Here is a 21,926-nt window from a genome sequence, read left to right on the forward strand (position 1 = left end):
AAAGAATGAACAAAACGTCAGAATCGATTTACTCTTACTGCAAAGTGAAACCGTGATACACTCTCTCTCTATCGTAACGATAGAGCGCATGTTGAACGTCCTGAACGTCAACAACTGCGTAGCATAAAAAAACTAAACGTTAGTTCATCTTTGAAAACAGTACGAAGACTATCAAAGAAATTCTTTCATAAAATATTACATTTAAAAAGTTTTAAATCCTTAGCTCTTTAAAAGCTAATTACGATATAAAGGGCTCAACGTTGATTAACTTCGGTTTCCAAGTTAGGACCGCCTACTCTCAGGAAAGGTCTATATAAACAAAACATTAAAATTTATTTTTATATGTTTATAATAAATGGAAAGTTAATCGAAGAGGCCTAATAAAGGCGGAGAGATATAAAATATATAGAGGAAAATCTATAACGTGATAAGATAATTACTAAAAGCCTAAACACACTTCCGTCTAAGGGAAGGGTCGGCCATTTTAAAAGTGAAAGAAAGTCCATACAGTACTCTCTTTGTCACCATAATTAAATCTATCCAAAACGATTTCAAGATTTAAGATGAAGATAAAACACCTGCATAGCGAAAGCTCAAAACTAGAATAAAGTACTTCACCAATTAGTTGTGAAAAAACTCCAGTTTAGCAACAGCGAATAAGAGCGTCTTGTCGATAGCTCGACAGAGAGAAAATTGAGTTCTTTGTTTATAATGAGTACTGGGTATCTGGACGACAGATGGCGCTGTTGGGTACACCCCCTACCTCTGTAGCGATCGCTGGCGAATTTTTCCTTAGAGTTTTCTGTCGAGCAACAGAGTTGCAGCTATTATAATCACCGGCTAAGTTAAATATTGAAAAACTTGGCATACAGTTAATTCTAATAGTCAGGCCTTCTCCATCATGAGGCTCAATACTACACAGTACTCTAGAAGTTTTATTCCAGCTGTGACCAAGTTGCAGAATGATCTTCCTAATCGGATAGTTGAATCAGTAGAACTTCAAAAGTTCAAACTTGCAGCAAATGTTTTTATGTTGAACAGGCTGACATAAGTCCTTTTATAGTTTAAGTTTGAAATATCTGTTTTAATGATGTTAATGTTTTTAAAAATATCTTGCTTTAATTGTTCATTACTTCTTATATCGTTTATTTATCTTCTTATTTTCTTTCCTCACTAGGCTATTTTTCCTAGTTGGAGCCCTTGGATTTATAACATCTTGCTTTTTCAACTAGGGTTGTAGCTTAGCTAGTATTAATAATAATATTAACAATAATAGTGTTTGCAACCTCATCATCCTTATGAACTAATGATTGGGGTCTAGGGGGAGCCTATAGATCAGTAGTTCTTAAACTTTTTTGCCTTGCGCCCCCCTTCTGCATTAAGCATAGATCCCATGCCCCCCCTCCCCACCCTTGAAATTTTTGCCAAACTAGAAAGTACCGTATGTATTTATGTATTGTTTTTATAAACAATATGTTGCGTTTTGTATGCTAATATACTTCATTGGTTATGTGAGTATATGAATGAATGATAGATTTTTATTTCATTGCTGTTGATTTTTTATAGGAATGCATTGTACTATATTTCAGTAAAATAAACATTGTTCTTAGAAAATGGGTAAAATAAATATATTATGATGAAACAAAATTCTATCTAAATCTTTTTTCAAACTGTTTTAGCATTAAAAAATTACAGTTATTACATTGATAGCAAATACTAGAAAAAATACTAATTACTGCAAAAATAATTTTTTTTTACTCTTAATACAATCATTAATGGATCATGACCACATCAAAAAATACTACACATCCTCCTTAGTGATTAATTTATCCATATTTATGTAGTATTGTAAAACAAAAGAGATTAATTAATTGAGTTTTTGACATGTTTTGAGATGATAATTAAAAAAATATTTCTGGGCTTGAACCTGTGCCGCCCAGTGAATAAGCTCCTATTAGCACTTATTCTTAGGTAATTTACTGCTAAATATACCAGAGAAAAAATGTAAAGGAGTGCTAGGTTAACTAGCTCGCTCACCTATTGGTGTCGGTATAAAATTGGGCGTATAATCCAGAGGTCCTGCACTATTTAGATTCATCCACGACAAAGACCCCAATAGAGGAGAGCCGTTCAACCTCACTCGGCACCAGCAACTCTGCATCCGCTCAGAACCCAACTCCTTTTTAGCACGCCTGTATGGTAACCCGCTTTTTTGTGCTCTCGTGTTTTGCCTTATTTTTCTTGGATTATGGCTTCTTCATCGGTTTCCCAGGAGACACCGTCTAAGTTAAGTACCAAGCTATGTTTTGCTGTGTTTTGAGCAATCTAGATCGTTTAATATTTAAATTATAGGAGTTTATTCTCTTCGATCATATCGATCTTGCTTGATTCCGCTTACGGTTGGTACTCCTGTTTTGAGAGCTGTTAGTTTCACTCGCGGTGTTACTAAGTGTATTATTTTTATTATTAATTAAATTTTTATATGTTTTATTGTGGATATTCATTATTTAGCGTTTAGAACCCTTGTGGTTCATATTTAGGGCCGATATCAGTTACGTATCGTAGATGGCTTGCCGACCTTCGTTACTGGGCGGCAATTTTTATTATTTAAGCCATCAGGTTGCTGTCCTTTGGGATTTATTTATTATGTTGCATGCCTTGCCCTAAATTTTTATGTGTATATTCATATATTTTTCAACGCTATTACTTTTATAATGAATATTTGTGCTTATTACTCCGTATGATCTGTTTTGGTAGTGTTTGGGGATCGTCAGTTGGTAGCCCTGCTGCTCCGTATCACGTGATCCTCCCCCAAGCTCCCCCTCTCGCTAGGTTGGTGGCTAGGCTTCTCTCCCCCCTCCCCTAGGGGACCGTTGCCTTCCCTCCTTTTAGAGGGGGTAGTTCAGTGTTTATGGACTTTGTCCTCCGGGTGTCCCGGCGGTTTCGTCTCTGTCTAGACGGGTTGGCCACCTTTCAACAGAGTAGGATCCCGGTGCACCCTATTTTATATTCACCTATCACAATTTTATTATGTTATACGAAACCCTCCGGGTTCTGTTGGCGGTTCTTATCTACAGTTCCGCCCCCCTCTTTATTTATAACAGTCTCTATGATTATATATGATTATATATGACAGATCACTATCCCGGAGTTCCTATATATATTGGTTTATGGATGTACTTTTATTTCCCGGCCCGGGGCTTAACCTCGCTCCGGGAAATCAGACACCATGTGTCTTAATTCTTTGTTGCATCCTTCTTTATGATCCCGGCTCGACCGGAATGGATAGTTATACTCTAGTCTTAAGTTAGACTTATGTTTAGGCCTGGGTCCTCCGGACCCACCCCTACTTAAGAGTATCACAGTTAAGCTAGACTTATGTTTAGGCCCGGGTCCTCCGGACCCGCCCCTACTTAAGAGTATTACAGTTAAGCTCTAGTCTTAAGTTAGACTTATGTTTAGTCCCGGGTCCTCCGGACCCGCCCCTACTTAAGAGAATTACAGTTTCTCATATACTATTCTCTTTATAGATGGTGCATTGTCAGACGACGGCCTGTGCGGCTGTCCTTCACCAGCCTTGTGGCCATACTGTTTGTAGGTCTCACGCCCTCTGCGGAGTTCAGCTGGAAGACATCTTGGTCTGGCACCCTGATAATTGTATGGTCTGTTTTGACCTCATCACCACCCTCGGATCTGATTCGGTGAGTCCCGTTGGCTATGTTATCTTTCTAATTATTTTACCTCTTTTTGGTATACATACACTATTTAGTAAGATCTCTATGGTCTTGAAGGACCTCCTGGAATCTTCCTTTCGGTAATTCCCACTATTATTTCAGGCATCCCCGGAGCAGAAGACTGCGGCTCGGGCCACACTGAAAGTGTGGGTTAGGGGATTTGCCCGGAATGTGAAATCCAAACAGCCTTACGTCCTGTCTGAAGACTACTGCGCAATGATCTACCCTAATGCCAAGTCTTCAGCCGCTGTGGCTAGGCATGTTGCGGCACCCATCATTGCCCACATTGATGCCACTATTGCGGGATTCATAGACCAGGAACAAGATCCGTTGGATGCACCCGGAGATCTGGAAGACAATGTTGCCTCCATGAACTTGGACGTCGAACCTATGTTGTTGGATGATCCGGATGCAGGTAGGGTGGTAAGTGAGGCAGGTGTTACCGGCGCTGAGATTCCTATCCTCAGCCCCGCTCTTTCTTCTTCATCTGATCTCTCTTCTTTCCATGGTCTTTCTGGGGACCGTGATTCGTCTCACCGATCACACCCGGTTCCCCCCAAAGATAAGTCTATATCTAGGACTTTGCCAAAAGCTCGTAAGCCCCACAAGGCTTCCCATAGTTCCAAGTCTAATACGAACCCGTCATCTAAGGCTTCCGGCTCCTCCTCTAAGTCTCACGACCCGGGAGTACAATCCGCCACTTCTGCTCCTAATTCGGGCCTTTCCGAATCAGCCATGCTTCGCATTGTGTCGGAGATGCAAGCTAAGTTGGTGTCGGAAATGCAGGCCAAGATGGACACGATGTTCTCTAACATTGGTCAGAGACTTGGGGCATTAGAGCAGGGTGCTCCGGAGCGAGTTCAAAGCTCTCTCATCCCGGATGCCTCTAAGCTTCCGCCGTTTACCAAGAATAACCCTTGGCGCATGGCTCTTCATTCCCCATTTTCAGACGGGATGTTAACATTGGAAGGTCTTGGCACTCGTCCCCTAGAGGACTTTGAATTCTTTCCTCCTGGTCTCGCATTTCCATTTCATGGTTATGCCAGGCTTACCGAGGAAGCTCTGGTTTGGCTGGATAAGGTCCCCAAAGAGACTGTCATTTTCCCAAAGGAACAAGCCCAATCTGTTTGGGCTAGGTTTTTGAATGATATTGGTTGCACCAATACCATGTTGACGCCTCATAAAAGTTCGTTCACAATGTTCCTAATGGACAAGAATACCGTGACTCCATGCGTCAATAAGGTTGCAGAACTGGCTTTTCAATATGCTCTGGAGGAGAAGCCCTTGCCTCCCATCCGAGAGGTAGACCCGATCTCCCTCCTTCTTCCTTCAGGTAATGAGTGTTGGGACAATGTCTATACCACCTTTACTTCTGGTAAGCTAACAGCCGACTGTGCGTCGGTAATGTTTAGCGAACGGCTTCCCCGTCTCCCGGAATCCCTTATCAAACAGGAGTATGATTCCCGCCTACGTGTTGGTCGAACTTTGAACTTGGCCACGTCTACGGAGTCGATAGCCTTACTTATGATACTGAGAGTATCTTTAAGTCTCTCAATAAGGCTACTTTGCAGTCGTTATATTTCGATCTATATGACTTTGCTATTGCCAAACGTAGGTGCCGCAAACACGTCCTGGCTGAAGCGACTATTAGGCACGAGCCTAATAAACTTATCCGGTCCTCTTGTTGGGGTTCAAATCTTTTCCCTGAGGATCTTGTGGAGGAAGTCTTGGCAGAGGCTACTAGGGTTAATGAGAGCCTTAAAACCCGTTGGGGTTTGACTCCTAAGCGGAAATATGATCCCGCAAATTACCAAGCCCGGGGTAGGAAGAAGCTCCGCCCGTATACCTCCACCCAGTTCCGGCAACAGCAGAGTAGTTCGTCTGTTTTCCGTCAGCCTCTTCCTCCATCTCCTGCTGCTCCTGCACAGCCTTCCACCTCTCGGGCTCCTTCATCGGACGACTATGTCACCGTTCTGCTCCCTAAGAGCCAGCTTCCCGGTGCCTCCACCACCTCTCCAGCCTTTAACCAGTCTTATGAGGCTCAAGGCTCTTCCCAGAGTTATAACAGAGGTAGAGGCTACCATCGTGGTTCAAACCAGAACAGAGGTAGAGGTAGATTCTTTCGCAAGGGAAAGAACTTCCGAGGCGGACGTGGAGGCAACTCCTCAAACCAATACTGAGGTGCAGCGGGTAGGGGGAGGCTTTATGCCTTCCGCAACAAATGGAGGTTCAGTCCCTGGGCTTTCAGTATTATCTCCAAGGGACTGGGGTGGAGTTGGATTCAAGGACCTCCACCTCCGAACAGATTTTATCAACATTCCACTCCGGACCTAGTCGAATTTGTCCAGGACCTGTTACAAAAGAACGCCATACAAGAAACGAAACACCTGAAGTTTCAGGGTCGGCTGTTCAGTGTCCCGAAGAAGGATTCGGACAAGAGAAGAGTGATTCTAGACCTATCCCTTCTCAACTTGTCCATTCAATGCGACAAGTTTCGAATGCTTACCGTCTCGCAGGTGCGGACCTTACTTCCCCGTGGGGCCGTCACCACCTCTATCGATCTTACAGACGCCTATTATCACGTCCCGATAGCGAGACACTTCCGTCCGTATCTAGGCTTCCGCCTAGGGGACAAAAATTACTCCTTCAAGGTGAGGCCCTTTGGGCTCAACATCGCCCCAAGGATCTTCACAAAGTTAGCAGAAGTTGCTGTTCAGGAACTCAGAAATCAAGGGATTCAAGTAGTAGCCTATCTGGACGACTGGCTCATTTGGTCAGACACCTCCCAAAATTGCCTAAAAGCCACTCACAGAGTCATCCAATACCTTCAATCTCTAGGCTTCCAGATCAACTTCAAGAAGTCCCGTCTTCTTCCGAAATCAAAGTTCCAATGGCTCGGCCTGCAATGGGATCTTATATCTCATACTCTGTGTCTTCCCAAACCCAAGAGGTTAGAGATTGCAATGAACACCAAACGCTTTCTCAAAGACAAAGTAAGTTCCAGACGACTCCAAGAGAGGATCCTAGGGTCCCTTCAATTTGCTTCAGTGACGGATCTACTTCTGAAGGCAAAATTGAAAGATATCAATCGTGTCTGGCGTTCGAGGGCGAACCGGAAGCTCCGGGACAGGAAAGTCCGCCTTCCTCCCATTCTCCGGGAAAGACTTCTACCTTGGACAAGGGCCAACAATCTGTCAAAGTCAGTTCCCCTTCGATTTCCGCCTCCGAAGTTAATCATTCACACGGACGCATCCCTATCAGGTTGGGGAGGCTATTCTCAGCTCAGGAAAGTTCAAGGTCTTTGGTCTCCCTTATTCCGCCAATTTCACATCAATGTGCTGGAGGCCATGGCAGTTCTTCTAACCCTGAAACGTCTCGCTCCACCCAAGAGACAACACCTTCGTCTGGTTCTCGACAGCGAAGTGGTGGTCCGCTGCCTCAACAGAGGCGGATCAAAATCAGGGCCTCTGAACCATGTTCTAGTAGCCATATTCTCCCTAGCAGCCTCGAACCGTTGGCATCTTTCAGCTGTCCACCTGGCGGGAGTCCGGAACGTAGTGGCAGACGCCTTGTCCCGGACCTCCCCTCTAGAATCGGAATGGTCACTCGATCTAAAGTCATTCCGGTGGATTCTCTCTCGGGTTCCGGGTCTCCAAGTGGACCTCTTCGCCACGGAGTCCAACCACAAGTTGAGAGTATATGTGGCTCCCAATCTAGACCCTCAGGCCTACGCCACAGACGCTATGCCACAGAATTGGGACATCTGGGAAAGGATTTATCTCTTTCCCCCGGTGAATCTTTTACTGAAAGTCCTAGACAAGCTGAGATCCTTCAAGGGACGAGTAGCCTTGGTCGCACCCAACTGGCCCAAGAGCAATTGGTATCCTCTCCTGCGAGAGTTGAGACTACATCCTCACCCGATATCCAATCCGGTTCTGTCTCAGATAGTACAAACACGCGTTGTGTACGCTTTCTCAAACATTCAGAGCGCCCTAACTTTATGGACTTCATGAAGTTTGCGGCCATGCATGGTGCCAATATCGATCCTCAAAACACCCTGTTCCTAGAATCAGATAAACGGGATTCCACCATCCGCCAATATGATTCTGCGGTTAAAAAGTTGGCTAAATTTTTGATAGACTCAGACGTACACTGTATGAACTTGAACCTTACAGTCACTTTCTTTAGAACTTTATTAGAATCAGGTCTGGCAGCCAATACTATCACCACTATTAAATCTGCCTTGAAAAAGATATTCCTAGTGGGTTTTAACATAGACTTAACCGACTCTTTGTTAGCTTCAATTCCGAAAGCCTGTGCCAGACTGAAACCGGTTACTCGTCCTACCCCGGTTACCTGGTTCCTTAATGATGTACTCAAATTGGCTTCTGATACCATTAACAGTTCTTGTGATTACATTCCCCTTCTCAGGAAAACACTTTTCCTGGTGAGTTTGCCTTCCGGGGCAAGAATTTCTGAACTGGCAGCTTTGTCAAGAGACCTGGGTCATATTGAGTTCCTTCCTTCGGGAGAGGTCCTTCTTTTACCTAACAAATTCTTTTTAGCTAAGAACGAAGACCCTCAGAACAGATGGTCCTCCTGGAAAATTGTTCCCCTCACGCAAGATCCGTCTCTGTGCCCTGTTACTACTCTTAGGTCTTATTTATCCCGGACCTCCTCTAACTCCTCGGGGCCTCTATTCGTTAGAGAGCAAGGCGGTACCATTACCATTAAAGGGATCAGGCAACAAATTTTGTATTTTATTAAACAAGCTAGCCCTGACTCTTTTCCTCTTGCACATGATATCAGAGCGGTTGCTACTTCGGTGAACTTTTTTCACCACATGAATTTTACGGATCTTTCCAGGTATATAGGGTGGAAGTCACCCTCAGTGTTCAAGAAACACTACCTTAAACATTTGAAAGCCCTTAAATTTCCTACAGTAGCTGCAGGGAGCGTAGTTACCCCCAGGTAACTCATATGTTAATTCCTTGTTATTTTATCTCTCCCCCTTACCTGCCTCATTTATACCCTATTTGTATTCGTTGGTTTCGCACCTGATTACTATTATTATATTTGTAAATTTTTGACTCCTGAGTATCTGTATATATCATCACTCACGGCATTATTATACCTTACCTTTTTTGGTCAATTGTTCTACCAAGTGGATTTATGTTCTTTTTAAGATACCCTTATAGCTGTTTTTGGCACTCATCTCTGATTAAAGCAACTTGTATTTCCCTTATGTTTATGTTTTTCCTTTATTTTGCAAGTTTGGTGACATTTCTCTTGTATATATTCACTGGCCGGCACAGGTTCAAGCCCAGAAAAGGGATTTTGACGTAGGAAAAATCTATTTCTGGGCGAGGGACCTGTGCCGCCCAGTGAACCCTCCCAACTCCTCTCCCATGGAGTCCCCAAACTTTGGGTGCTAAGGAGTTGGGTTCTGAGCGGATGCAGAGTTGCTGGTGCCGAGTGAGGTTGAACGGCTCTCCTCTATTGGGGTCTTTGTCGTGGATGAATCTAAATAGTGCAGGACCTCTGGATTATACGCCCAATTTTATACCGACACCAATAGGTGAGCGAGCTAGTTAACCTAGCACTCCTTTACATTTTTTCTCTGGTATATTTAGCAGTAAATTACCTAAGAATAAGTGCTAATAGGAGCTTATTCACTGGGCGGCACAGGTCCCTCGCCCAGAAATAGATTTTTCCTACGTCAAAATCCCTTATATGGAAGCAGTGATAATTTTTTTTACTATTTTGCTATTAATATTACAAAAAAAAAAATGGCACCATCCAGCAGCCCTGCTTGCGCCCCCCTTGGAAGCTCCTGGCGCCCCCCAGTTTAAGAATCACTGCTATAGATATACCTGCTGAATCATCAGCAGCTATTGCCTGGGCCTCCCTGGTCGTAACTTAGGTCAAGAGGGGCTTGGGTGGTGTTCATATGTATACAATATATGGTAAGTCTCTTGGATATTATCACTGTCCCTTGCCTCTGCTGTCATTTATGAGTGACCTATAATCTTTAAACAATTTAATGGCTGTTCCAAAGCTGCTGAAGACATGTCCCTATTTTAAATACTATAACAAAAAGGCTTTATAAGAGTAGGAACAAAGAGATCTTTGAAACAAATGATAAAAATGTTCAAAGTGCACCACCGTACTGTATTATATAAATTGCAAACAAATGAAATACGAAATGGCATAAAGCCCTTACCTCTGTACGTTATGCTTTTAGCCTGTATTTTAGTCCGAACCAGTTCAAAAGGTGATACTATAGTCACTGCCCAGGTTCTTGCTAGACCACCGGCAAGGCCACCAGCCCACGAGGGAGGAGCTCCACTGCCATCTGAGAGATTCTTCATAAAGAAGTTCCTCATGTGTTCATATGTCGTAAAATATATCACAGTGTTTGGAACTGCCACCACCAATGTAGGCGGTAAGCCTGACCATAGTGAATGTATGCCTTCTTGACGGGATATCTTTGCAAATGCATCCTGGAAAAAATAAATACAAAATAATTTAGTGAAAAGGTTCTTAAATTTATGTACAGTACAGTATTCTTTAATCATTGAAATTATAAATTACTGCAAGGGGTGATACAAGAATAACTCCTATAATACACACTCTAGTTTCCTTTCATTAATAAAATCACTCGGAAGTTTAACCAAACCACAAATTCAAAATACTTTACTCATAATACTGATCAGAAAGATTGTTTTTCATGGTAAAATAACAAATTCTGAAATAATTTGTACCTTTCCTAACTATACAAACCTGGAGTTCTTTACAGGGGAGATATATTTTGGCAACAGCTGATACCAGCCATTAGGCTTTTAAGCGAGGTAACTACCCACCGCTAGTTAGCAGAGGGGATAGACCGGCCATTCTCCTCACACTCACACTAGTAACAATATGTCACTTTGAAATTGCAGGCAGGAATTCCTGAGGGATAGGAGATGAAGGAACCAGTATGTGTAGAAAGCTCCAGGTTTGTAACGTTAAGAAAAATATAAATTATTTCCAAATTGGTAATTTGTTCCAGCACTATATACAAACCATTCTGCTCTTTACAGTGGAGACTCAACATTAGGTGGGTGGAAGTCCCAAACCAAGAGACTGGTAACTGTCCCAGGGTGCAACTCAGTGCTTTACATGAGCTGTTTAGAGACACCCTGTCACCTCGCTAACTTTCAACCATGTGAGAGCCAATGGCTTGAGCAATTTGTGCAAAGGTACGAAGGTGTCAGCACTAAGCATTGTGACTTGATCAGGTAAGCAAAATATTGAAGCTAAGCTTCCTATTTAACCTAGACATTACCGGTTCCACCTCGCAAGATCGGGGACATAAATATATTCACATACAGTATAATCAATTACAAAAGGGAAAATGGTATCCACCTGCAGTCAAGAGATCAGCTTGCAGCATTTCTTGGATGCTAAAACCCCAAGAAAGGGGCGAATGAAGAGGCCAGTCAGTAAACATTCATTCTAGTCTTACTACCGGATAACACTACCCTCAATCGACTGCTAATTGTATTACAAAGGAGCTGAGGTGATCGTGACCAGGTTCTTCATAGCCACCATGCGACCTATCAAAAGGGTATGTAGGTTCCAGTGAATTACGTCTTGCAGATAGTGGGCTGTGAACGTAGTTTGTCGTTTCCACATGACCCCTTGTAACAATTGCATCACAGAATAGTTCCTTTTGAACTCCAGGGATGTGCTAACACCCCTAACATCATGAACTTCTGGTTGAGGGACGTCACAAAAAGGTTGATCGTCGGCAAACCCACAAAGCCAAAACTTTGTTGGCTATCTAATGTTTCAAAGACCACTCGGAGCCAACTACACGAGTCTTCCTGCTCAGATTGTCAGCCTGACTATTCCTTTTGCCGGGATGAAATGGGCTGACAGGGATACCAAGTTGTCTCCCGTCCACCTCTTTATTTCCACAGCTAGATGGCAAAGGGGCCGTGAAAAAGTACCTCCTTGTTTGTTTATGTAGGACACCATTTTGGTGTTGTTGCTCATTAGCACCATGATGTCCTGAAAGGAGGTGAAGGAATTGCTTGAGGGCCAGGAAGACTGCCCTCATTTCCATTAAGTTTATGCAGCTCTGTCGCCCTGACTCTGACCAAAGTGCTGAGGCTGTGTGGTGCAAGAGGTGAGTCCCCCATCTTTTGATGCATCTGTAAAGAGCATCAATTTTGTGGGAGGTGAGAGAACGTCTACTCCCCTGAGAAGGTTAGTGTGACACCCATCAACTCAGGTCTCTTCTTTCCTCTGGCCCTATTGGAACTACGATATTTGAAGGATCGTAGTGATGAAACCAAAACGTCTTCAGCTGCTACTGGAGAGAGCGCGTTCGCAGACAACCTTTGAGCACCAGTCTCTCCAGGGAGGACAGGTATCCCAGTAGCCATACCCACCAATGTCCACACAGCATAGCATGTATCAGAAATGGGCGAGCTGCCTGTTTCATCCTCTCTATTCTTTCTTTTGCGAGGGAGATGAATGCCACTCTTGTGTGCACAGGTGGACACCAGGGAGAATACCCGTGTAAACCCCTAAGGTGCTGTGGACAAGCTGAAGTGCAGCACCTTGTATTGGAGTATTTTCTCATTTAAGGTGAATCTTAGTTACTTTATTGACAAAGGATGAATGGAGATATGGATGTACGAGTCTTTGTGATCATGCATTATCATGAAGTTTTCCAGTCTCAGACCATCTAGGCCATCTCCATCTTGAATGGGGTTTGTTTGACAAACTTGTTCATGGCTGAGAGGTCATAGACACGTCTCCAGCATCCAGACGCCTTAAGCTAGAGTTGACTGTAAAAGACTAGGGAGATGTCTAGGACCTTTTGGAGAGCATCCTTTCCAACAAGTCTGGACCTTGGCCTGAAGGGCCTTTTCCTTTACTAATCCCCTCACAAAGGAACTTGACATCGTAGGATGGAGGGTTAGAGGAGGGGGAGAAAGTGAATGGGACGAGGTATCCCATTCAGAGGAGGGAGATCAACCAAGGTCCGGCCCAGTGGAACATCCACCTCTGCCACCTGCTCTCTAGGCTTCCTTCCATTAGTGGACTGGCAGGAGGAATGATCCCCTTAGCGGGAACAGCCACGCTTCCTCCCTTTGCTCCTCTACCCTTGTTGGAGACAGGATTGAAAGAGCTGCTTGGGTCCTTGCTTCTTTGTCACTGCCTGTTTGGAGGGTTGTGACCCTTTCTTATGACCCTGGCGCTTGATCAGGGACGATTGCTGCAGCGATAATGCCAAGGAGTACGGGTGAAAAGTCATTGACCGATGGAAGAGGGCGCCCTAACTCTCCTTCATCTCTGCAACTGCCTTAATGTCCACGTTGAAGAGGGAGGGGCCCTCCATCGAGGAATAGCGAAGCTTCTTAGCTCCTAGCCACCTGCCTCAGGAATTATGAAACTACAGCATCTTGTTGTCTCAAAACTCAGTTGATACATTGGTTGACAATGTTGTGGACCAAGAACTCCATCGTCCTGGCACCTCAGAGAAGGAAAGCAGACATTGCCTCCTCCTTCTGATCGGTGGAGAAGTCGTCGTTCTTAAAGAGGTAACCCACAGATCCCAACCAGTAATCCAACCTGAAGCGGCTTGCAAAGAGCACTTCGTAAGCTGTTCCACCACTGAGAGAGCCACCAGGCTAGAGGACAGAGGCTGTATGCCATCAGAATGTTATGACCTGTCATTGAAAGGTTCTTCCTCCCCTGAGTTCACATCCATAGGAGCTCAAAGTGTGTCAGGATTATCATCTGTTTTGCTAGCAGAGGCATGACTCTCATCAGGAAGGGGAGATTGCTTGCCCACCTCGCTAGGTGGTTGGGTGTGTGAAAACGCCCAAGACTCGTCAGCTAGACATGGATTTGCATTTAACTAGTGCCCTCTGGAGAATAACACTCCTGCTTGTCCTGTCTCACGTAGGAGATAGGCGAGCAGCATTCTCCTTCCCTACAAGCACAGATATTTGTGTGCCAGAAGGCAAGGAAGGCTGGGCTGTTGTTGCTTACTAGAGCGCAAACACAAACAACAGGTTCCCCTGTAAGAGATCGGAACCCTAGGTCAAATTTTGAAAAAGTTTGCCTTGCAAAGTAACATGCACTTTGCAATGTCCTACGGACATGATGGTGAGGGGTGGGAGCTACGAGCAGCTGCCTAACCCCATCATCGTCTAGCTTCAAAAAGCTAGAGCAAGACATAGAGGAATCTAGCACATACTTGCGGAAGACACGGAGGGAGGGACCACTCAAGTGACGGGCACCTTCTCGCAAATGGGAAGGTAGTCCAACGCCTGAGGCTAGACAAGACAGCCATTCCTGCAATCGGGAAGGCTTCCTAACTGCAGCTAATGAAGGGTGGCCCTCCCGCAAAAGGTAAAGTTGCCCAACGCCTTACCTCCGGGTTGTGCACACTGCTTCCCTTCATGGCATTGGTTATACCCAGGTAGAAGGTCGGCATCGTGTGCTGCCAATAGTGAGTCAACAGGGTCCGGACATAAATCTCCGACTGCCTACTGATAAAGGATACCCAACCATAGGTTTATTTTTTTTCGGAACAGTATTCACTGCACTAATATCCTAAAAATCCCCCATAGTAAAAAACTCCCAAACCTCAGATCACAAGCCTGAAATCTCTACACACCACATCCATCGTCTAATCACCACCTTGAAATCTTTACACAATGTCAGAAATTTTAGCATATGATAAGTGTGGAACTGCTAAGCTGCACGACAGTAAGTCTCTCTACCATCTCCAAGCCCTACAGGGAGTAAGGCATGCTGCCAACCACCTGTTAAGTGAAACAAAAAAAAGAATAAAACATTATGAGAGGCTTGAGGCTCATTGAATAAAAGCAATGAAATGAAAAATCTGAAATTAATTTGTATTTTTCCTAGCATACAAAAAATTAAGGTTTTTTTCACACATACCTCTACCATTATTAGAATGAGAAGCTTGACCTCTCAGAGGAAATTCTCTTTTGCCACCCACCATCTCAGGTCCATCCGGTGCTCAGGTCCCATAGGGACTAGCGTAACCGGGGATTTCAGCAGGCCCTGAAGAGATCAAATTCATAGGGGGGTCGTTGCAAAATAGACAGGTCAGGGATGTCAGATGACCTATGAGACGTAATCACCATTGGGCTAGGAGAAAATCTTGGAGGAAGGGGTTTACCAATTTCCTCAGCCTCTCGATTCTGTTGTCTGATGGAAAGACTTTCTGTAGGCTGGTGTCGATGATCATTCCAAGGTATACAAGTCTGTGTGATGGAAGCAGGGATGACTTCTTGAGATATATCATGGTAACCACATTGCGATAAAATTCAAGTACAGTGGAACCTCTACATTCGATTGTTCCAACATCCGAAGTAAAATTCGATCAAATTTTTGTCTTGACACACGAAGTCATGCTCCAACATCCGATGTAGATCTTGTTTACGCCGGTAGATGGCAGCATGTCGGAGGGACGGCATTGAGCGTCGAGTTGGTCTGTTCTCTGTTCTCATGTGTATCGTGTGGCTGTCCTCTGTTCGGTCTGTTATTAACAGTGCTTATTATCTTCCTTTTCTCACGTTTCCTTTTTTATTTTACCTATAATCATGGTGCATAAGAAGCTAAGTTTCAGTACAGGTATTACTATTGGTGAGAAAAGGAAGAAGGCAATTTTTTCATTAAAATTGAAGCAAGAAATTATAGAAAAACATAAGAGCATTGTGCATGTGAGTGATCTGGCTAAACAATATGGCCAGAATATGTCACCGATCTCGACGATCATCAAGCAGAAGGCAGCTATTAAAACAGTCAAACCATCGAAGGGGATCACCAATATTTCAAAACGTTGTAGCCCTACCCTGGAAGAGATGGAATGCCTCTTTTTGATAGGGATAAAGGACAAAGAGATTGTTGGCGATACGATCACTGAAACGATCATTTGTGAGAAGGGCCAGCGTGATGTACAGAAAGAAAGAAAGTGAAGCAAAGAAAACTAGGATAGCATTAACAAGCTCTTTTAAAAAAGTCCTCTCTCTATTTCTGTTTCTCTCTAAACATAGCATTAACATGCTCTTTAAATAAATTTTCTCTCTCTCTCTCTCTCTCTCTCTCTCTCTCTCTCTCTCTCTCTCTCTCTCTCTCCTCTCTCTCTCTCTCTCTCTCTCTCTCTCTTCTTCACTGTTAGTGTGTTAGAGACATCTATTAATTTTTTTTCTGAGAGAGCCTTATTTTTTTTTTTTTTTTTTTTTTTGGTTCCCCAGGTCCCTCAGTGTGAGGCACCTCGTATATCCCCCCACTAAAAGAGAGAGAGAGAGAGAGAGAGAGAGAGAGAGAGAGAGAGAGAGAGAGAGAGAGAGAGAGATTGAACAAAAATGTGTTTAGATTACATATGATTTTTAACAGCGCCAACGAGTTGAAAGACAGTTAAATGTAACTAAGAAAGTAATATCAGCGAATCTGAATTCCTTTATTAACTAAAAAAAAATATAGATACAAACACACTCGTATGCGTATGCACAAACACACACACACAGGTATAGGAATTGCTACACAGTAGGAGACAGACGGTCGGGGAGAAGGTAGAGATGGTGACTGCGATAACATACCATAACTCATCACTGAAAGTGATGAAAATTAAAAATCAAAACGGAAAGAAAAATGTAAAAAATAAGAAATATATATGACAAAAAAAATATAAGCTAAGTTAGGTTAAAGTTTCCGTAGTGTAAGTTAGAGTAAGTTACGGTACGTTATCACAGTCACCATCTCTACCTCCTCGCCGATTGTCTCCTACTGCGTAACAATTCCTACACCTGTGTGTGTGTTTGAGCATACGCACAAGAGTGTATTTGTACAGTATCTCTTTGTTTTAGTTTTATAAGGAATTCAGATTCGCTGATATTACTTTTTTAGTTACATTTAATTGTCTTTCAACTCGTTGACGCTGTTAAAAATCATATGTACTCTAAACACATATTTTTTAATCTTTCCCCCTCTCTCTCTCTTTCTCCTCTCTCTCTCAGAAAAAATTGATAGACGTATCTAACACTCTAACAGTGAAGAAGAACAAGAGAGAGAGAGAGAGATAGAGAGAGAGAGAGAGAGAGAGAGAGAGAGAGAGAGAGAGAGAGAGAGAGAGAGAGAGAGAGAGGAGAGAGAGAGAGAATTAATTTAAAGAGCATGTTAATGCTTTGTTTAGAGAGAAACAAAAATAGAGAGAGGACTTTTTTAAAGTCACCATCTCTACCTTCTCGCCGATCGTCCGTCTCCTCCTGCGTAGCAATTCCTACACCAGCGTTGGCCTGTCTCTAAGGTAAAGTGATAATAAAAACACATTTTTTATTTATCATTTCTTTATAACTATTTTTTCTACACCTTTCCTTCATATTATGCAATTGTGTTATTATTATGTGTAATTATATGTAGTAATTTATTAAGGAGTTATCATAGGTTTTTGGGCTGTGGAACGAATTATACAAATTACAGTGTATTCTTATGGGAATATTTGCTCCAACATACGATTGTTTTAACATACGAAGCAGTTCCTGGAATGAATTAAGATTGTATGTAGAGGTTCCACTGTACAGTGTACAGTACTGTCTCGTTGCTGAAGAAGGGTATCCACCAAGTCTGCTAGAATCTGCCAGTTGTCTAGGCATCTTAGGAGACAGATTCCGATCCTTTGGGGCTAGGTTGACACTATGGTAAAATCTCTCATGAAAACCTGAGGTGCTGTTGAAAGACCAAAGCACAGCACTTTGAACAGGTACAGTATTGCCTGTTGTTGTGGATGATCCTAAGATACTTCCTTGATGAAGGATGGTCTGGGATCCACAAGCATGCATCTTTGAGGTCCAGTGTGCACATGAAGTCCTGTGATCTTAATGCTTATCTGACCGTGTCTGCCGTCTCCATGGTGAACGGAGTTTGCAGCACAAACTTGTTCACGACTGTGAGGTTGATGATGGGTCTCCAGCCTCCAGATGCCTTTTTCACAAGATAGAGTCGATTGAAGAAGCTTGGGGATCTGTCGAGGACCTCTTGGAGTGCAACCTTCTCCAACATGGTCTGGACTTCAGCGTGGAGGCCCAGCTCCTTCACAGATCCCTTTGTGTAGGAGCTCGATGAAACTAGACTCTTGAATCATCAGACGGAGAGATACCATGAATGAGACGCGATACCCTCAACAAATTACAAAGATTGTCCAGGGTTCAGCCCCTTGCTACAGCCACCTCTGCCATCGGCATTGCAGGCATCCCCCCCACTGGTGGACAAGTGGGAGGATCGCCCTCCCTAGCGGAAGTGGCCTCAACCACTACCTCTACTTCCTTGATTTGACTTGGTACCCTTTTGGTCTCTGGTAGGAGAGGGCTCCTTAAACAAGCTTTTAGCTGTGCTGGTGTTCTTGCTGTTACGGCTTCCGCAAAAGCAAGCTGCCCTTTAGGACCTGGAGGTCATGGCCCTGTGGAGGATTGAGTCCTGGTTGGACTTTCTCCATCGGTCATCCACTCGCTTGATGTCCTCTGTACTGAACAGAGAGGGTCCTTCTGTCGTAGATTTCCTCAGCCTAGTCACCTCTGATTTAGGAACTTGTTGATGAAATTGCTCTATCACCGAGTCCCTTCGCCTAAGAATTAGATTTTCCCACAGGTTTACTACCTGATGGGAGAGGAACTCCAAGGTTGGGTGCCCAATAACAGGATAGTTACTAGTGACTTCCGCGGGCTCTCTTTGGAGCAATACAGTGGAACCTCTATATACAATTGTCCTAACATACGAATTTTCCAACATACGAAGTAAAATTCGACCAAATTTCTGTCTCGACACCCGAAGTAATGCTCCAACATACGATGTAGATCTTGTTTACGCCGGTAGATGGCAGCATGTAAGAGGGACGCTATTGAGCGTCGAGTGCTCTGTTCTCTGTTCTTGTGTGTATCGTGTGGTTGTCCTCGGTTTGGTCTGTTATTAACAGTGCTTATTTTCTTCCTTTTCTCACATTTCCTTTTTGATTTTACCTATAATCATGGTGCCTAAGAAGCTAAGTTTCAGAACAGGTAGTGGTGAGAAAAGGAAGAAGGTAATTCTTACATTAGAATTGAAGCAAGAAATTATAGAAAAACATGAGAGCAGTGTGCATGTGAGTGATATGGCTAAACAATACGGCCGGAATAGGCCTATGATCTCGACGATCATCAAGCAGAAGGCAGCCATTAAAGCAGATAAACTATCGAAGGGGATCACCATTATTACAAGACATCGTAGCAATACCCTGGAAGAGATAGAATGCCTTTTGTTGATAGGGATAAAGGACAAAGAGATTGTTGGCAATGATCATTTGTGAGAAGGGCCAGTGTAATGAACAGAAAGAAAGAAAAAAGTGAAGCAAAGAAAACCAATATAGCATTCACAAGCTCTTTTAAAAAAGTCTTCTCTCTTTTTGTTTCTCTCTAAACATAGCATTAACATGTTCTTTAAGTAAAATCTCTCTCTCTCTCTCTCTCTTCTTCGCTGTTATAGTGTTAGAGACGTCTATTATTTTTTTCCCGAGAGAGAGAGAGAGAGAGAGAGAGAGAGAGAGAGAGAGAGAGAGAGATTAAACAAAAATGTGTTTACAGTACATATTATTTTTAACAGCGTCAACGAGTTGAAAAACAATTAAATGTAACTAAGAAAGTAATAACAGCTAATCTGAATTCCTTTATTAACTAAAACAAATATTGATACAAACACACTCGTGTGCGTATGCACAAACACACACACACAGGTGCAAGAATTGCTACGCAGTAAGAGACAGACGGTAGGGGAGGAGGTAGAGATGGTGACTGTGATAACGTACCGTAACTCGTCACTGAAAGTGATGAAAATTAAAAATCAAAAGAAAAAAAAAATTAAAAAATATGAAATATAAAAAATAAATAAATATATAAATAAGCTAAGTTATATTAAAGTTTCTGTAGTGTAAGTTACGGTACATTATCTGTCACCATCTCTACCTCCTCACCAATCGTGTCTCCTTCTGCGTGTGTGTGTGTGTTTGCGCATACGCACACGAGTGTGTTTGTATCAATATTTGTTTTAGTTAATAAAGGAATTCAGATTCGCTGATATTGTTTTTTTAGTTACATTTAATTGTCGTTCAACTCGTTAACGCTGTTAAAAACCATATATACACAACACATTTTTGTTTAATCTCTCTCTCTCTCTCTCTCTCTCTTTCAGAAAAAATTAATAGACGTCTCTAACACTAACAGTGAAGAAAAACAAGAGAGAGAGAGAGAGAGAGAGAGAGAGAGAGAGAGAGTATTTATTTAAAGAACATGTTAACACCATGTCTACCTTCTCGCCGATCGTCGGTCTCCTCCTGGGGTAGCAAATCCTACACCTGCGCTGGCCTGTCTCTAAGGTAAAGTGACAATAAAACACATTTTTTATTTATTATTTCTTTATAATTATCTTTTTTACATGCTTCTTTCATTTTATGCAGTTATGTTATTGTAATGTGTAATTATATGTAGTAATTTATTAAGGAGTTAATATAGGTTTTTGAGGAGTGGAACAAATTATAAAAATTACAGTGTATTTTTATGGGAATATTTGCTCCAACATACGATTGTTTTAACATACGAAGCAGTTTCTGGAACGAATTAAGATCGTATGTGGAGGTACAACTGTACTCGGTTCTAATGAGGTGTCCAACGGACCCCAACCATAAATCCAGTCACGATGTTGCCTGCATGGCAAACATCGCGACCTTCTCCACCTTGAGAGCATCTACAGCCGAGAAGGTGACCGGAAGACTGGAAAGCCTCTTGCAAGGGACCCCTCTTGTCAGGGCTTCAATAGCAGGATCTAGTGGTAGAGATGAGAATATCTCGTCCAAGACCTCATAATACCTCTTCTGCTGGATGAAAGGTGGTGGTTGAGGAGGTGCCTGCACAAAGAGAGTTAGTCGTCCCTGCTATCTAAGCGAAGGTCTTCTTCCTGGCCCCTTTCAACCCCTGGACCAAGGAGAAGCTGCGCTGGCCTTCAGAGGTTACTGGGTACGGTAAAATATGGTCAAGAATGGTGTCTTTGCCCTTTTAAGAGACAAAGGCTGAGTCGTCTAGGCCCTTAACGGCCCTCATACAGGCCAAGACCTACCAAAAGGTGTAATCAGACTCTTTCTCCTCCACTTCGGTGTATTTCGGACGAGCTGGTCTATGAGATGGGAGAGTCCTGATCATCATCCAACAAAGAGCTCTCATTCATAGGAGCCCGGGACGAGTCGTAGTCGTCATCATACCCAGATGTAGGAAATTCTCCAGCATACGTTACTGCCACTGAAGGCGCTGCCTCCCGAGTCTTCTCCTGGATCTGCTGGGAAGACCTAACTGAGGTGTTTTTAGACATAGTCTTTGAATCCCTGCTCTCCCTTTAGGCAGGAAGGAACTTCTTTAGCAGGGAAGGTCTGAGTCCTCCTTTGGTCTCCTGGACTGAGGAACCTCCTTTAGAGCTGACTGGGGCTGGTTCAAAGATGTAAAAGTGATGCACTGCTCCGGAGGAACCACCTTGATGTGGGAGAGGTGGTACGACGATGTCAGGGATATTTCTCCAGGGGATCGAGAACCTAGGCTTGAACAGGGGTGAAAGTTGTCAACTGGGGGAGGAGTAGGGTTCTTCTGTCTCCTACTCCTCTTCGTAGTAATGACCGGAGTCATGCGGAGAAATCTTACTGGACCACCTCCCTTGTGCCTGTAGGAACCCGCAACCTGGATCTGATCAGAGAGGCTAGCATTTGATGCTGGTGCCTGGCACCCTCTGCTACTGTAGATTCATGGCTAGGGTTGACGAGAGGGGAAGAGGCCCTTGACGAGATTGACTTCTCCAACAGGATCCTAGGTGTACTCATGGATGCTGCTGATAACTGCTTCCATGAGGTCACAGTGCCAGATATTGCCAGACTCACCACCTTCACCAAGGCGTTAAACCAAGGAACGTCCTTCTTGAAGGCTGGGAAGAGGGCCTTCTCACTGGATACATCACGAGATGGTGAGGGCTTCCCAGGAGAACTGGATTTTGGCACCTGTAAAGTTTGAGAGAGGTAGATTACCTGCTGTATAGGGACTGGCAAGGCCTGTTGCTCTGGCTTGGAAGAGAGAGTTGGAGAACATGTGGGAAAGG

At 43.5% G+C, this 21,926-nt stretch overlaps 1 protein-coding gene across 2 annotated transcripts in view; it reads right to left on the minus strand.

The window, feature by feature from the left end:
• LOC137658703 (mitochondrial glutathione transporter SLC25A40-like) overlaps nt 1-21,926 on the minus strand; it is a 74,320-nt gene that overhangs the window by 33,400 nt on the left and 18,994 nt on the right. For both annotated transcript variants that reach the window (XM_068393699.1, XM_068393700.1), the window contains exon 3: nt 9,958-10,237. In XM_068393699.1, coding sequence (XP_068249800.1) covers nt 9,958-10,237 — 280 coding nt within the window. The remainder of the gene's footprint in view (nt 1-9,957; nt 10,238-21,926) is intronic.

Source organism: Palaemon carinicauda, chromosome 19 (assembly GCF_036898095.1).
Source record: "Palaemon carinicauda isolate YSFRI2023 chromosome 19, ASM3689809v2, whole genome shotgun sequence".
Classification (NCBI taxonomy): domain Eukaryota; kingdom Metazoa; phylum Arthropoda; class Malacostraca; order Decapoda; family Palaemonidae; genus Palaemon; species Palaemon carinicauda.